At 36.4% G+C, this 17,347-nt stretch overlaps 1 protein-coding gene across 1 annotated transcript in view; it reads left to right on the plus strand.

Moving 5' to 3' along the window:
- The window catches only part of MARCHF1 (membrane associated ring-CH-type finger 1), an 81,463-nt gene that overhangs the window by 27,335 nt on the left and 36,781 nt on the right, over positions 1-17,347 (plus strand). The window contains exon 2 of the mRNA XM_008493820.2: positions 9,548-9,598. Coding sequence (XP_008492042.1) covers positions 9,548-9,598 — 51 coding nt within the window. The remainder of the gene's footprint in view (positions 1-9,547; positions 9,599-17,347) is intronic.

A 17,347-nucleotide genomic window follows, 5' to 3' on the forward strand; every position in this document is an offset into this window, starting at 1 on the left:
CAGTCCTAGAGATTCTTGGAGTGTGTGGAAGGTAACTTCCTAGCACAGCTGGAGACTAAGCCAACAAGGGAAAGCTCAATGCTGGACCTACTGTTTGTGAACAGGGAAGGACAAGTGGGAGATGTAGAGATTGGTGGTTGTCTCAGACAAAGTGACCATGAGATGGTTGAGTTTTCAATGCTTGGGGAAGTAAGGAGGGAGGTCAATAGAACTTCTTCCCTGGACTTCCAGAGGGCAGACTTTGATAAGTTAAGGAAATTGCTCAGTGGTATCCCCTGGGATATAGTCCTCAAGGACAAAGGAGTCCAGGAAGGCTGGACAATCCTTCAGGGATGTACTTGTGCATCTTAAAACAAGCCAGCGTAGTACAAGACCAGCCTGGCTAAACAAGGAGCTTTGGGCAGAACTCGGGGAAAAAGGGAAAGTCTACAGGCTACGGAGGGAAGGGCAGGCAACTTGGGAAGATTACAAAGTTACTGCAAAGATATGTAGAAAGAAAATTAAAGGCCAAAGCTCAGTTTGAATTAAATCTGGCCAGTATCATTACAGATAACATATAAATATGTAAATAGCAAGAGAAGAACTAGGGAGAATCTTCCCCCTCTACTTGACCTGGGGGGGAAACTTGTGACCGATGACATAGAAAAGGCTGAACCTGCTGAGTGTTCATCTTGCCACAGTCTTCATCAATGCCAATTGCTCCCTGAGGATACAGCTCCTTGAATTGGATGAACAAGATGGGAAGCAGAATGAAGCCCCCATAGTCCAGGAAGAAACGATTGGTGCCCTGTTGTGCTGCATGGATGTGTACAAGTCTATGAGACCAGATGGGATCCACCTGAGGGTACTAAAGGAGCTGGCAGAAGTGGTCACCAAGCCACCCTCCATTATTTATCAACAGTCCTGGCAAACTCGGGGTGTCCCAGCTGATTGGAAACTGTCAGATGTTCTTCTTCAAGAACATTGTTCTTCTTTGGCCTTCTACAAGAAGGGCCGAAAGGGTGATCCAGGGAACTATAGACCTGTTAGTTTGACCTCAGTGCCAGGAAAGGTTATGGAGTAGGGCATCTTGAGTACCACCACATGGTATATGCAAGATAACCAAGTGATCAGGCCCAGTCAGCATGGGTTTGTGAAAGGCAGGTCCTGTCTGACTAACCTGATCTCATTCTACAACCAGATGACTCACCTAGCGGATGAGGGAAGAGTTGTGGTCATTGTTTGTCTGGGCTTCAGTAAGGCTTTTGACACTGTCTCTCACCGCATTCTTCTTCAGAAACTTATGGCACTTGGCTTGGATAAATATACCCTGCACTGGATAAAAAGTTGGCTGGATGGTTGGACTGAAAGAGTAGTTGTGAATGGAACTAAATCTGGCTGGCGACTGGTCACAAGTGGTGCCCCCCAGGGTTCTGTACTGGGGCATCTTCTCTTTAATATCTTCCTTAATGATTTGGATGAGGGGATTGAGTGTACCCTCAGTAAATTTGCAGATGACACCAAACTAGGTGGCTGTGTCAATCTGCTGGAGAGTAGGGAATCCTTACAGCAGGACTTAGACAGGTTGGACCAATGGGCCAAGGTTAATTGCATCAGGTTTTACATGGCCAAATGCCAGGTCTAGCTCCTGGGTTATAACAACCCCATGGTAAGCTACAGAGTTGGGGAAGTGTGTTTAGAGAGCTGTGAGCTGGAAAGGGACCTGGGGGTATTGGTTGACAGTTGACTTAATATGAGTCAGCAGTGTGTGCAGGTGGCCAAGTGGCCAATGGCATCCTGGCTCGTGTTAGGAACGCAGTGGCCAGCTGGAATAGGGAGGTGACTATCCCTCTGTACTCAGCTCTGGTGAGGCTGCACCTTGCATTTCTGGGCATCTCACTACAGGAGTGACATAGAAGTGCTGGAGAGTGTCCGGAGAAGGGCAACAAAGGGCCTGGAGCACAAATCCTGTGAGGAATGGCTGATGGAGCTGCAGTTGCTCAGTCTGGAGAAGAAGAGGCTGAGAGGAAACATAATTGCTTTCTTCGACCACCTCAAGGGAGGTTAAAGCGAAGAAGAAAACAGCCTCTTCTCCTTAGTAAACTGGACAAGAGGGAATGGATGGAAGCTGTGCCAGGGGAGGTTTAGGCTGGATGTTAGGAATATTTTTTCACTGAGCAGGCATTGGAATGGCCAAGGACAATGGTGGAGTCATCATCCCTGGAGGCATTTAAAAGGCATTTGGACCTGATCCTTTAGGACATGGTTTAGTATTGACTCTGGTGTTAGTCAAAGGTTGGACTGATCTAGGAGGTCTCTTCCAACCTAAATATTCTGTGATTCTGTGTGAATGTGGACCTGGTTCAAGTTAACACTGCAGAAACTACTAGTTAAATAGCTTCGTCATATATGAGTAGCAGGATATTGCTTACTTTCTTAAAAGGGACTGCTGAAAATCTGGAATTGCACTGATGACTAAAAATCTAGAGCATTTATCACACTCAAGACCTACTACAGTGAAATGAGAAGAAGTGTGGTATCTATTCAGAAAGTGACAACAGTGATTTCTATGTAATATTATTTCGTATTTCATGTTCTGACTTAGAATAGCAAGATTCCTTGTTGAGAAAGCGCAGAAAAGAATAAAATAGAATCACACATGCTTCATTGTTGCCTGAAGTAAAGGAAAAAAAAAGTAAAGTCTAAGTTATTAACTAGTATCTTAGGCTGGATGAATAAGAAGCTTGATAAAGTCAGTGGTGCTTTTAACAGCTAGAGCCTTTGAAGACAGACACACATAAATGCATGGGATATTGTGTGTGAATACTTGAGTCAGTTATAGTGTCAGAATGTTCTTCCCAACACATTAGACTAAATTCTATGCAGTAATTAACAGATATTAATAAAATAAATATAGTCTAGTGTGCATTTTTGCAAGTAATTATTTGTAGACACTCAGGAAAGTTTGAATTATTGTCTGTCTTAATTATTCCAAGGATGGTTTTTTATTAGGCATGAAGAGTCTGACTGCGAGAAATTAACAACTGCCTGCAACGTCTCTACCTTACAGCTAATCAGATATCTTGTCAGAGATGTTTCTTGTATTTTGATTCTGGGTTTCTGTTTATTATTTTTTTAGCTACATTTGGAATCAGAAGTTGTGGTTTCAGCAGTAAAGTCTCCCCTTGCCTAAGCCAGGGTAGCTGTTTCTTTTCCCCAGAACAGTTTACCCATTATCTGCTTTCCCAAAACTTCCTCCTTCTTTCACCGTTGGTGTTCCTGTTTCCACCAGAGAAATTTCTGTTACAACATGAAAAGGAGTAATCAATAATCAGTGTGCTGTGTGTACCCAGCTCTCAGCACATCTTTGAGACTGAATAAATAGGTCATATCTATCTGGAAATAAAAAAGCTGTAGAAGGCTTCTGTCATAAATATGTATGACTTGCTGGGCAAGTCTGCTAAGAAATAGGTGTGTACTGTGTTCCTTTTTACTTACATTATTTTAAGTGGAAAATAGCATCAAAATTTTGCCTTTTAATTAAACATTAGGGTAGCTATAAAGAAAAAATAAAAACCTTTTGTATAATAGTTTCCCTTGATCCCCTGACTGCATAAATGAGAACATGGCAATAGGCACACATGTGAGTTCCAAAAATAAGTGAAATTTAATTGTAATTTCTACATCACCCTTCCTCTAGTGTATACAGTGAATATTTCAGAAAGCAGAGCTAAAAAATCATAATTGTGGCCTGGATGCTAAGCCTTGCTGTCCTAAAATATTCCAGGTGTAACCGAATTGAGGATCTAGTCTTTGTCACAGAAGCTCTTCAGAGGATTGGAGTAAATGGTGTAGACAGCCAAAGCTTACCTGTAAAGAAAAACTAATTTCTATAATAAAGATGTGTGATCACTGGATCAAAGGATTTGGAAATAATTTAAGTGATCTTCAGTATTATTTCTGAAGCAGAGAGAAGACATTGTGGCTAAATATTTTGCCTTGAAGCTGTTTTTTCTACACATTTTTGTGCAAATAGATATATCACTCCACAAACTTCCCTGTAGAGCTTCTTTAAAAAGAAATGTAATAAGAATTTTGTCATGCAAGCACTGAAGTTCATGTTTTGCTTTGATTCTTAAAGAGGGAGGAGTTGAAGTATTCAAATTTCTGTTGAAAATCCCAAACTAAGTAATGACTAAACTAACAGGTAGATAATTAAATTAGATGATAAGCCCCAAACTGTTTGTTTATGTATTAAATTCAGTTACTCCAGCATTAAGATGAATTTTGGGATTTCCAGAAGTAGGAAAGATGCTGATGCATGTATCTGTGGAATCTATGTGCATCTCATATTCAGTTGGCATAAATTTCCTTTGTGTCCTTACGTTTATTATTTTCAGCTTATGATTTTAACTTTTCAGACATGCCAAGCCTAAAGAACTAAGAGTTACAGGCCTTTGAATATGGGCCTGCTGGTACAAATAAAACTATTCAACTGGTAACATTTCTGATTTTTCAGCTGCATCTGGCAGTAAGAATCCTAACCACCAGATTTTAGCATGAATTCTTACTTAACATTAATCCTTACTTAATTTCAGCATTTTCTGTGAGCTCCATTGTTCTGCTTCCATTTCTGTAAGACACATGGAAATCTTAGAGATGCAGGTTTCTGATGTATGTCAGAAGCCAGGTGTATAGTCAGTGACAGTCTTTGTCAAGTTCTGTTTCCATTATTTTTTTCCTTAGGGTTACAACTTAGAAATTGCAGTCAAGATCTTAATTATTTATGATTTTGATTCTACCCTTTTTGCATCTGGAAATCAGTGGGTTTAGGCTGAACACAAATCAAATTGGCCAATGAAAGATGGCACCTGTACTTTGCAGGATTTGAATGCTCGGGTATCCTTTAGAGGGCTAGGGAAAATTTTTCCTTTCATTTTCTTATATTTGATGGAGTTTGAGTTAAAGTGACATAATCAGGTAATGTTTTATAGCACTAGTGCAACTGAGGTACCTTGACTTGGTGTATTTAATTAATCTTCTCTCCTTTGGTAAATATTTGGCTGTTAGACAAGTACTTGGCCATTCAGAATCTTTCATCTCTGTTACTAATTGAGTGGAATTTAGCAGGTCACAATAATTGGCATACAGCAAATGACCTCTGAATTCCAGCTTCTGAAATAGATTAGCCTGTCCTTTCAATTAAAAATTTTGGATACAGTCATATTTAGCAAAGAGAAAACTGTGTGCATATCATACTATGAACTAAAAATTGGATTACATGGTCCACTGTTGTACTAACCACCAGGAATGTTCATAAAAGAGAGGAGACCATACATTTGGAGAAACATGATGAAAGAGGAAAGGATGTCACTCATGAGAGAAAAAATAAGAACATTCTGGCTGATAACTGAACAAGCATTGATAGGAGTTCAACATGGCGATGAAAAGAGCCCAGAGAAAACAAAGGCAAAATATTTTATAAAAAAGGTTTTTTGAGGTGTTGGGTATTTATGTTGGTGATAGAAGCTGTTGCTTGAGATTCTCTTGTGAACTGAGATACTGTGATTTCCTGATGCTCTTCTGTTTAGAGACATGAAGAGCAATATGTTAGCAAGCTGCCTGTGTCAGTTCAAGTGATGCTCAGAGCAAAAGCAGAGAAAGGGGCAGCTAAAGGAAAGAAACCAAGCAAATGTGTATTTTGCTGCCCTGCAAGACCAAAAATTATCAATTGAAAATCTAGTGCAAGTCAGAAAGCAACTGGCTTTCTAATACTTTCTACTACTTTTCTCATTAGACTAAGAGCCTGTACTGTTCACATCAGTATTTTGGGAAGTTGTTACTAGCACCCTGTTTATTCTCTTGCTTTAATAAAACCACAGCTTGTTAGCAATTTAGGTCATGTATGTGAGTTTGTAAAACCGATCTTGAAGCATCAGAAAGTTTATCAGGTTAAATTTTAGATGATAACTGCAAAAACCAAGCCAAACTAAAACCAAACAAAACAGCAACAACAACAAAAAAACAGTTCAATCTTCCAGTCTTGTGCTGAAATATTATGTTTACTGACACAAAAAAAAATTACATATAATTTTTTTTTTAATAATTTTAATTACTTATTATAACCAGAGTTGGTTTCTTTGTATGATGTACTGGGACAGACTCATATGACATTCTTCCGAAAGCAGTTTCATGAACTTGTCATCATTTGAGAGTATGTGGTTTTCTTTCCTTTTGTCTTTCTCACAGAATTTATTTTGAAGGTTGAATTCCATTTTCAACAATCAATGATTTACCAAATGATTTTGGCAAAACTGAACTCTTGTGGAATGTAGAAACACAGACTTATTAGAATTTTGAAGATATACCTGATGAGTGTTTGTAGGATGTAACCCAAGAGATGAGATATTGGTGGCACAGAATGTCTGGAAGTAAGAAGAGGCATTCCAGTGTGGGGTTTTGGGCTGCGTAATACAACATACAATCTAAAAAGCTTGTATCATCGTCAGGAGGAGTCTTGGAAGGATATGTTTTCTCTTCTGTTGACTGGAGAAAAAGCTGGTTTGAGAATTTTAGCAAGAGGTCTTTCTAAACATTTTAATTTTACTTTGCTGAAGGGCCAGAATTCTGTAAATTCAGAAAAGTCATTTAGGGAGATCAAGAAACGTAGTTACAGAACTTGAGTAATTTATGCTGAGGAGTATAAATTCAAAAAAGCAGACTCTATTTCCTTTGAAAGTATCTGTTTGGAAGGACATGATAAGACATTTCCCTGATGGATAAAAATATTTATAGATTTTTGAACATATATTTCTTTCAAATGTAAATTAATATTGAATGTGTGGGAGAAAAATCTTTTATTAGGGTTTAGCAAGCTTGTAGGAAAAACATTCTTCAATAGAGACAGTCCCCCTTTCAGTAAGAAAAGGAATCAATTATTTTTAACAATGTGATTTCTTTGTAAAGATAAACCACTCAAATAGAACCACACAGTCATTCTTTAAGGAAATATTTCAAAAGATATTTTTGCCATAAATTTTCTATTCTGTTCTTTCTTTTTAAAAACAGTTACACCAGTTCAAAGTGAACTTGAATGAAGAATTCTAGCTTCAATTTAAGCATGGTTATTTAGTGCAACACTTTGTGGTTTATTTATATACTCTTCAGGTTGAAATACCTGAACAGGGAAATGATTGATTAAATTTTTTTTTTCTTTTTTTGTTTTTCTTTTTTTTTTCTAAAAGCTCTAGAGTCAGCACCCTTTCTCTTAACTTAGAGCAGTCAGTGTACAGGCTTGTACCTTGCAGACTGTGGATTTGGGGAGTTTGCAGTTAGAGAGTCAGAATCTTGCAGCTAAAATGAAGGTATGTGCCATATTGAAGAATGGATCGTGCAAAAAGCCTTGAGAGCTTTAGTCAGGAAACAGATTTTGAAAATGCATCTTGGATGATGGATTATTAAAACAAAAGAAATCAGAGTTCCAAATTCACTACACTGTCAGAAAGTACAAAATATTTCTTTAGTCCAAGTGATGGAGGATAAAGGTTGCATGATTTTAGCAGGGAGTTTATCAGCTATGGTTGTCCTTCATAATTTCTAACCACAAAAGAGGAATGAATTTCATGGGTCCATAACTTCTATTATTTTGAGGTCAAAGCAGAGCTTCTCTGCACATGGACTGAGAATATCCATAGTGTATTTTCTATGGATATAAATGAAGACAATAAAAACTGCATATATTTAATGTAGCCTGCAAAGGATAGGGTATTATTAATTTATTACCAAAGCTACAGTGAATAATGTATCACAGGAGTAATATTTGAATCACAGAATACTTCAGGTCAGAAGAAATCATATGGTTCGCTTCCCTGTTCAAAGCAGCGTCAACTTCAAGGACAAGATGTAATAAATTAGTGCATAACTTGGAGAATTATTTTTAGTTCTTCATAAAAGATGAGAAACTAATGTACAAACCTGAAGGTTATTAAGTCCTGAGAATGAGGGGGTATAGTAGAATAAAATGGAGAATGATGTCTGGTAAGGGAGTTCGGTGATGGTTTTTTGAGGACAAGAGTCTGTTCTGCTTAGTGCTTGTGAAGACAAAGTAAGAATATTGAATATATGGATATTTGCAAGAAGTTGATAGCACTGAGGGATAGAACAAAAACATAAGCTACCTTCTGTCTGAAGGAAGAGAAATGCAGAAGGGTTTATGAAACAAGTAGGTTTTAGCCTATTTTTCACATGGGTCTGCTTACTGGATTGAGATTGAAGTAGTTTTTTCAATATAAAAATGGCAGAATGTTTTTCCTAAATATTTGCTGACAAATTTCCTAAGTTGTGTTTTTGCCATCGTAGAACTATTGTGTTCTATAATGAGGATTATGAATTTCCAGACTAGACACATGCATTAATGGAGTAGGAAACTTAGCCTTTTTTAACTGGTAGCTTCTTTATTTTTCCTTAGTTATTTAATTGAAGAATGAGGAGAGATGGGTCATAGTTAGGTTGAAAAACTTTTATGGACACGTGTTATGAATATGCCTGTAAGTGCCTGCTACAGTGATGGATGCATTGGAGGCTGCTGCAGAGGTGAAAGGTGTACTTTGGGTTTGGTTCCTTTGTTCCATCAAGTAGATTATCTAGCAAACCTGCACAAATGGTGTCTAGTTCAATCCCTTCTTGGTAAAAATGTATCTTGTTTATAATGAATATTTCACCTTAGTGTTTAAACGTACATTCTCAGTGCTGAAAGAAATATTTCCCTGACCTTCCTAAGCTACCTAAGCTTCCTAAGCTTGGTACCAAAGGGTACCAAGGGCACTGTTTCTGAAATATCTTTTACCTTTTCAGTGTAAATGAAGCTGAGTATATTGTTGGGGAACTGTAAATACAGGACACATTATTGAATCATGGCTTCACTTCCTCCTTTGTATTATCAGAAAAAAACCCCAAAACTTTAGAAAAGTAGCTATTTAACAGATACTTTATTAATTAATACCAGCCTATGGTGGCAGTTTATATGTCTTTTTTTCTTGAGCGAGAGGGTATGGAGGGATAGGTGTTAAATTGAACTATATCTGCAACTCTTTACAAGTTCATATTCTCAGAATGTGTCTGGCCAGGAATTCATTTAGTTTTGATTCAATTTTTCAGAAAGTCTGAGTTCAATTCTTTGAGCAGACATGTGTCCAGCATAACTAGGTGGATTTTATTATTTGTCATGAAACTTTCCTCTTCACCCAAGATCACCAGTTTTCATGAGAAACTGTGATGATTTATTAATATTTCACTCAAAATGTTGTCAAAAAAGCCCTGCAAAATAAACCCACAGTAATTAAGTTCTAGCATTAATTTCTTACAGAACCTTAAAAACTTTTTAGTAGTGCAGTTCCCGTGAATGTTATAATGACTTACTTGCTGTTTGTTCCATAGAACAGTCAGTATCCAAACTGAAGAAAAGTAGAGGAAGAGAAAGTCTGTGCACTCAGAATTATAAAAATAGTAGAGTTTCTTAGGAAGAATTTTAATTAAATAACTTTTTTCATCTTTTAATTTTGTTTTCCAGAGTGACAAATCACCAGGGCGTTCCACAAGTCGATCAAGTAACATTTCAAAGGTATGAAAAATCTATTTCCTTTGTATAAAAGTCAGATTTTTAAATTTATTGAAAATAATACAGTACTTTATCCCTTTTATCCCTGTATGCATTTTCCGATATTTTCCTTATAACCATCAGGTTTAAAGTCTTTCCTAACTAACATGATGGTTACCATGTAAAACTCTGTCTTAAATATACAATTAATCATTAGTGTGATTACAATAAGTAACAGTTGCACTTCTTGTATCTGCTTTCCACGTGCTTAACATTACATTAACACTATGGCTTAAGGTGGAATTGCTGCTTGATTTTTCTCCTCCTGTGCAACCCAAATAATACCTGTAATGTGTGAAGCTCTGAATGTGTCATCATTTCCTACTGACCTCTTGAATGCCTTTTACAGGGATTTAAGGTTCACTGAAGCCAGGACTTTATATCTAGGTGGTTTTTAGTTTTCAGGAAACTTTGCATTAGTAAAATGCAAAATAAGATTTGTACTGATTTAAACCCCCTTTGTTCTGCATTTTTGCTTCAGATGTGGCTGGAATCTGTGCCAAAACGCCAGGGTTTGCAGGAGGTGAAAGATAAAACCAGCGATTGTTTGAATCACAGCCTAAACCTCTACCATGTATTATGTGTGTAGCTAAAGATAAATTATTTTGCATCCAGTGCAAGCACAGTATTCTTAAGCCCCTTCTCCACAATATTATTGCTTCTGAGGTACACATTGTAAAAGTGTTTTCTTCTCAGAGCCATAAAAAAACCAACAAAAACCCCGTGGTTTTTTAAATTAAGGAAACTTGTTAAATGTTTTGCTATTTTATGTTAAGAAGGAAAAAAAAATGTAGGGAAAAATGTGTAGAATAGATCAAGGCTGTTGTAGGATATGGCTGAAACTCTTCCTGATTTGCTGCCTATTTTTTCCAAGTTATATACTTCCAAGCTTGATCATAGTGAGTTGTATGCATTACTTTAAATAGGAGTTTTAAATGCCTGTCTGTACATACCATTATTGTAAATCTCTGCTGCTCTAATATGACCTTTTCAGCTTTTTTAAGGCTGTTGTATGGGTTACTCTGCGACTAAGCATAAATATAATAACAAACATGAGACACATAGTAGTGACTAGATAAAGCTAAAAAAGGCCACATTGAGAGTTAAATTTAGTAGCTGCTCTCTTGTGTATGCCATCCATATAGCAAAGACTCCGCAAATGCAGATTCATATTTCATAATGCTTTTAAACTGTTTATTCAGAGAACACCTGTGCTATGCAGTGTATCCTTGGGCAATTTTGCTTACTAGGTACTTAACTCTGAATTATATGCTATTACACATTAAATCTAATTGTTGAACACTGAACTTGTCTTATCCAGACAAAGTGAGAAGTAATGGCTTAGGTTTAGTCTGTTATTTGCCAGATGCAAGGTAGTATAAACTTAGATTTTGAAATCCAATATTCCCTAGAGGGAAAGAAAAAAATCCATGCTTCAATCTCACAATTCGCTTTTGCTTCCCATTTAGAGTGCAGAAATTCAACACGTTGCAAAGGCTTTTCTTTTCTTGCATATGTTTCTGATAAGAATTTCAATAATAAACCATTCTAGAATGGGCAAAACTTGAAATAGTTAAATAAAAAATTATTTTCCAAGTCCACAATAATATATACTCATAATTGAACAAAATAGGTTATTGTATTTCTTTACATGTACTAGTATAAAATTAAAGCAATTGGAATATTTACAGATTATTTGAATATAACTATAAAATTATGTAGCTCTACCTGTAAGAGTGTAAGAGTAATTTTGCTTTCTACAGATATAATGGAGTATTTCATCAATATGGCAGGATTAAAGCAAAATCCTAGACTTTGATTCTGTTAATGACTCAGAACTGAATCAGTTTCTATTTTATTTGTGAGCAAGAGGTCTTGAACGGTGAAAACTGAGTGCAGTAGGGCTTTAGTTCCCACTACCCATTATCCCCATCACTCTGTACTTTACCACTCCTGCCCCTGGCCCTCCTGTACCATGCCTACCCCATGTTTCTCAACAGGTAGGAGGGAGAGATAGCATTTTCTCAAACTAATTTGCTGACTCATCTCTGTTCTTTTCCAGCTCATTGCAGTAACCTTAAATATCCCATTTGTGGGATATCCACTGAGTTAATTGCAGGGTTTTGAAAGTAGTGACACATCATTTTGTATTTATCTGTATTCTGCCCAGTTCTATCTGCCTGTTTGCTGATACTCCTGGCTGACAGTCACTGTTGCTGTTTTCAGTGAGTGTCTGCCTGGGACTTCAGTTGCTTCAGTTTATAAATAAAACTGCTCTGGAACTCTGAGGGCAAGTGCTTCAGTTGGTTTTCCCAGCAGAGAAAATTAGGGAGATTTATCAGTCTATTATTTCTGCTACACTTCTGTTAATAACCTAGATTTTATCAATAAACAGGTTTGCTTGCCTTCTGCCCTGCTAATGTTGGGAATGAAAGAATCAGAATAGTTTGGCTTGGAAGGGTCCTTTAAGCATCATCTAGTTCAACCCCTGTGCAGAAAGCAGTGACATCTTCAACTAATCAGCTTGCTCAGCCTGACCTTGAATGTTTTAAGGTTGGAGCATCTACCACCTCTTGCTTAATCTGCCGCAGTGCTTCACCACCCTCATTGTAACAAATTTTGTCTTTACTTTTAGTTGGAATATACCCTCTTTTAAAACCATTACCCATTGTCCTACTACAACAGAACCTTCTAAAAAGTATGTCCTCATCTTTCTCATAAGCTTCCTCTAGGTACTGAAAGGCTTCTATAAGGTCTCCCTGGAGCCATCTCTTCTCCAGGCTGAACAACCTCAACTCTTTCAGCCTGTCTCTGTAGGAGCAGTCCATCCTTCTGATTGTCTTCATGGCCCTCATCTGGACCTGACTTTGTTCAGTAGCTGTTTGTCAGTGCTTAGTTCTGTACACCATAGATTTTTTTTTTCCTAAGCTTATTATGTCTTCTGAAATATTTGTAAAATTTAAGAGGAATGCTAGTCTAAGAAGGATCTGGTGGATCTTTCTGTTGTGGTTAACCAGTGAAACAAAGCTTCTGTTTGAACTACAGTCCATAGAGGTTATGCTTATATGTGTTTTTGAGGCTACCTGATTATGTTAAAATGCTTTCTGGAAGAATTATGTCTAACATAGTGTAATTATCTTTTTGCATGTTAATTATGATACAAGAGCTCCTTTGAGAAGCATGCTCTCTCAACACTAAGGTTTGAAATTATCTAATGGGAACTCTGGGCTTATTTTTTAGTGCAGAGAATCTCAGTCTTGGAAAAAATTTCCTGCTTTTGTCTTGGCTCAATTGCTTCTCAAAAACCTGGAGCAAGTGTTAGAACACTTTATTTACAAGTCTCTGAAGCATCCCTCTAATAAAACTCTGCTGAATTACATCAGGAAGAATTGAAGTGAATTTTTAGGAATACCAGTGTGATAAAATTCACTGGTCTAATTTAGAATATGAAAAACAACAGAGAAATGAAAGAAGGAAACAATTTTCTCTATGTTTATGCAATTTTTATATTGATTTCTTAAGTCAGATTGGGTTCCTCTCCTTAAGATATAAGCAAAATCTAGAAAGAAGCAGCATGTCAAAGTAGTACCCACTAAAGTTTTAGATGAAAAATTTATTGTTGCCAATTTGTTCATTATTGATTTCATCTACTCAGTTTATGATCTTGAAAAATATTTCATGAACTAATTATCAATGTAACCTGTAATACAAAATTTTATCATTTTGAATCACAAATTTCCATTTAATATCTTCCATTAAAATTGAATTTTCTCTTGCATGGATTTTGATACTCTAATTTTTCACCCTCTCTCAGTATGAGGTAAGTGTATGAAGAGTCCTGTGTCACAGTCTAGATGGTTTATACAACTTGAAGCATAGCTCGCTGTTTCACACTATGTGTTTTTTTAAATGGATTAACATAACACCATGGTTTTTGGTAGTGATACTATCATAGAATGTGTAATATCTTCTGTCTGAATTATTGTAAGCCTACATGATTGGTTTTATGGTGGAAAAAGCTTAAGGGATCTTAAATGATCTCTTAAAAAATCTTTATGTTATGGACTTTGATAGCTTGAAAGAGGGTTGCAGCATCTCCAGGATATCTGTTTCTTGGCTGAATCCTAAAGAGCAATTGTATGACCCTTTGCGTTTTGCTACAGGGAACTGCACTGCTAAAAGTTGATCCACATTTGTTATTGTTCTTTGGCAGTTTCACAGTAATCATAAATGACAATTCTCTTCCAGATTGGTAGGGTTTATTTTTCAAGGAACCATGTAGCTCCATCCTTTCCAGCTTTAGATTCTAGATTACTGTCATGAGCAACTGAGAAAAAATCTTAAAGCTTAAAAGAAGAATAATTCAATAAAAAAACAGATCCTTGCTTTTGTAAAGTGCAAAATGTCAGCCTCTGAAAATGCTGTTCCAGTGAATAATATCATATATACAAAACTGGCATTAAAATATGAGTGTAAATGTTATGTTAGTCATCTCAGTTATTCTTCTTGCTCATAAACAGAATCATTAATATCAAAGATGAAGACTAACCTGTCATTTAGCTCTTCATTATTTTCTTACTGTAAAAAACAATGGCACAAAGTGTGGGAAAAAAAGTCTGCGGAGGCTTAAGAATTCCATGTACTCATCAATATGATCATATGTAATTTTTATGAACAATTTGCACTCACTTATATAGAGAAGCCTTGTTTACACCATCATATCATGCAGGTGGCTTTGTATTCCAATTGCACATTCCATTCTCATGGAACCACTCTTCTCACATAATTATTTTTCTCTTCTGCTGCCAATTAGTTATCTCTTTCCCATTAGCTCATTTTTAGAAACCTGTAACTAGGCCTCAATAACCATTAACCCACTGTAGCCCAAGCTGAAATAAGTCAGGATTGTTCACAATCTGTATATTTCTGAACTGTTTCCCCAACAACAAAGCAAACAAGTTAGTGAAGAGTATTTTGTTCATCAAAATATAAAGCAGAGAAAGGCGAAAAACTAGAACTAGATACAATGGCATAATAACTTGCTACACCTTTTTTTTTTTCCCTCTGAAATATAAATGTTTTATTTCTTTATCTGAAGAAAACTTTGTGCCTTGGACATATAATTTATTCTTTATTTTCAGTAAGCTTAACAAGAGTTATTACTACCTTATTTACCTAAATCTACCTGGTACTTGAACTTCTGAATAAAATTGCATTAAATACATCTTCGTTTCAGGGGACAACTTGTAGAAAATAATGCATTTTCAATTTATTCTTGGACATACATGACCTGTTTTAAACTCATGTTCTAATGAGAGGGAATACAGACAATAGTGCAATTGTATGCATAAAATAATACGTACAGTTGCACAGGTTATGTTTTATTAAATCACAGTTCTTGCCAACAGTGTATTCTGGGTGCACCTAAATGTGCCACATTCACACAGCCAAACAGAACTGCATATATGCTTGAGATGTGTGAAGTGCCTTAAACTTTGTGTTTATACAAGCTTACTCTATGAGTATTGCATATATATAATTTCCACTTTTGTAAACACATCGCTGAATTATCTGTGTTATCCTTGAATTTTGATTTTATTTTGATGGAATGCAAACCTGCTTTAGTCTTTAGATTTCACATTCTTTTATAAAAGGGTCAAATGACTCTTAAAGGTGCTGAATGGTATTGTTCTCTTTCCTTCTGAGTCACTTTTCCCTTAATTCCTTGTCTTCAGAGGCAGGTAGAAGGAATACAGGAGAGAAAGAAAAGGACTGGAGAAGAATTTTAGAAGGAATAGTTTACAAAAATCAGTTCCGTAGAAGAAAATGTGGCAGAAATCATTACAGTTAATTTAACAGTTGTTAAGCCATCAGTCAGGCTATAAAAACTGAGATCTGGGCACAAAGCAGGAACCTCATCATAAAGGATCAGAAAAAATGAAGGAAAAACAAAACCAAAACCTAAACACAAAAACAAAAAACAAAGGGAAAACAAACAAACATAAAAAAAACCAACCCCTCCCCCAAAAAAACCCTCCTCTCCCATCAAGACACACTTTGTAAGATAGACCAGACTTTGTGGACTGATCTTTAATGAAAAATTATCCACATAAAGTTTATGAAGATGGATGTTTTCCATAAAGAGCTACATTGTTTATAAAGCAGAATTTTTAAGATGAAAATACACAGACTGGCTCTCCTGCTGAGCTCATTGCCATGCAAACTGCTCTAATTTTCTAAGGTATCCATTCTTTGCTATGCCATTATCCTAATAGGACAAAGTTTCATCTTTTTTACTATATTGCCTGATGTGATCTGGAGGATTCCATGATGCATCACTGCCATAATGTATACTTGGTAGGAGAATAAAAGCATTAGTCATAGTCCCTGTCTGCCCTATCACCCCTCTGGTTTTTACAACTTTCTGCTTCAGCAGTGTGGTAAACAGAGGCATTTTTGGAAATGCCTCTGGCCTTCCTTATTCAGAATAGTCACATGAGGACTTATTAGCCTTTCTGGTGCTATCTATGAAGTCATCTTAGAGCAGCTGTCCATTACATCTGCTTTGTTATTTTAAAGCTTAACTTCATTGACATATGAATGTCTTGCACTTGTGGAACATGTTTTTATTCAGCTTTTCTGTGAAGTCAAAGTCCTTCTCTTTTCTTAAGAAGAGCTCAGCTTGACTCATGTTCTTGGACTAGTTTCAAGATGCCAGCTTAAGCAATAGATGGTCAGCAAGGACTTTAATTTTTTGTTATTATCTGGAAAATTATATCAGATCCTGAATACTGAGGTAAAGGCAGTCTTGACTTGAAATTCTTACTGTTTTTATCAGTTGTAACTTCATTCTCTGCCCCATTTCTGTCTTTGCTCCAGTCTTTCAACATGGACATGTGTGTGTCATATTAAAGTCTCCTTGTGTCAGTTAAATGATTGTCATCTTGCTTGTCTTGAAAAAAATCCATATTTACTAGTATTCTGTTCAAAAAGTGTACTATAAAATCCTGTTGAACATATGCAAAATAATTACGGCTAAGTGGCCTGTTATGTCTCTTGATTGATTTGCATATCCTTGATGAAAGAGTTCATCTAATCTGACCAAGACAGCAGAAGATGGTGACTCTCTCAGAAGATGGGAGTCTCTCACTACCAGCAGCTTTTTTGAAATGCCAAACCTAATCAGCTGGAGTTGCCATTATCCCTCAAGCATTTTCCTTATGTTGATGGCATAGGGAAATGAGCTGCCTTGTTTATAAATTAATTGTCAATTATCTAGATTATCAATTATCAATTATCTAGAATCACCACATTAAAATATGTTGTTAATATAATTTGCTATGATAAAATTAGTACGGTGCTTGTTTAGTTTTCCCATTCCAATGAGCTGTCCAATACACTGTCTCACATAGACATCCATTCAAAGAATACTATTAAAAATTTTTTTCATTATGCTGCCTACTAAGTGGAATTGGAGTCCACAGCATCAGTCTGATCCCTCTATTCACTAGACACAGTATCTCAAAATATTCAGTGTGCTAATTACCAATATAGCAGTGGGATAGCAATTGTAGCAGTCAGATCTATGTTCTTGAGACCATTTCCATCATCTGTTGTATGTACAATCCCTTAAGAGCTGGACAGACATGATGTGGGCAGTATGCATTCAAGTGATCATGTTTTGTTTTGTCAGATGGGCCTTTAAAATAACTT

This window comes from Calypte anna, chromosome 4A, assembly GCF_003957555.1.
Source record: "Calypte anna isolate BGI_N300 chromosome 4A, bCalAnn1_v1.p, whole genome shotgun sequence".
Classification (NCBI taxonomy): domain Eukaryota; kingdom Metazoa; phylum Chordata; class Aves; order Apodiformes; family Trochilidae; genus Calypte; species Calypte anna.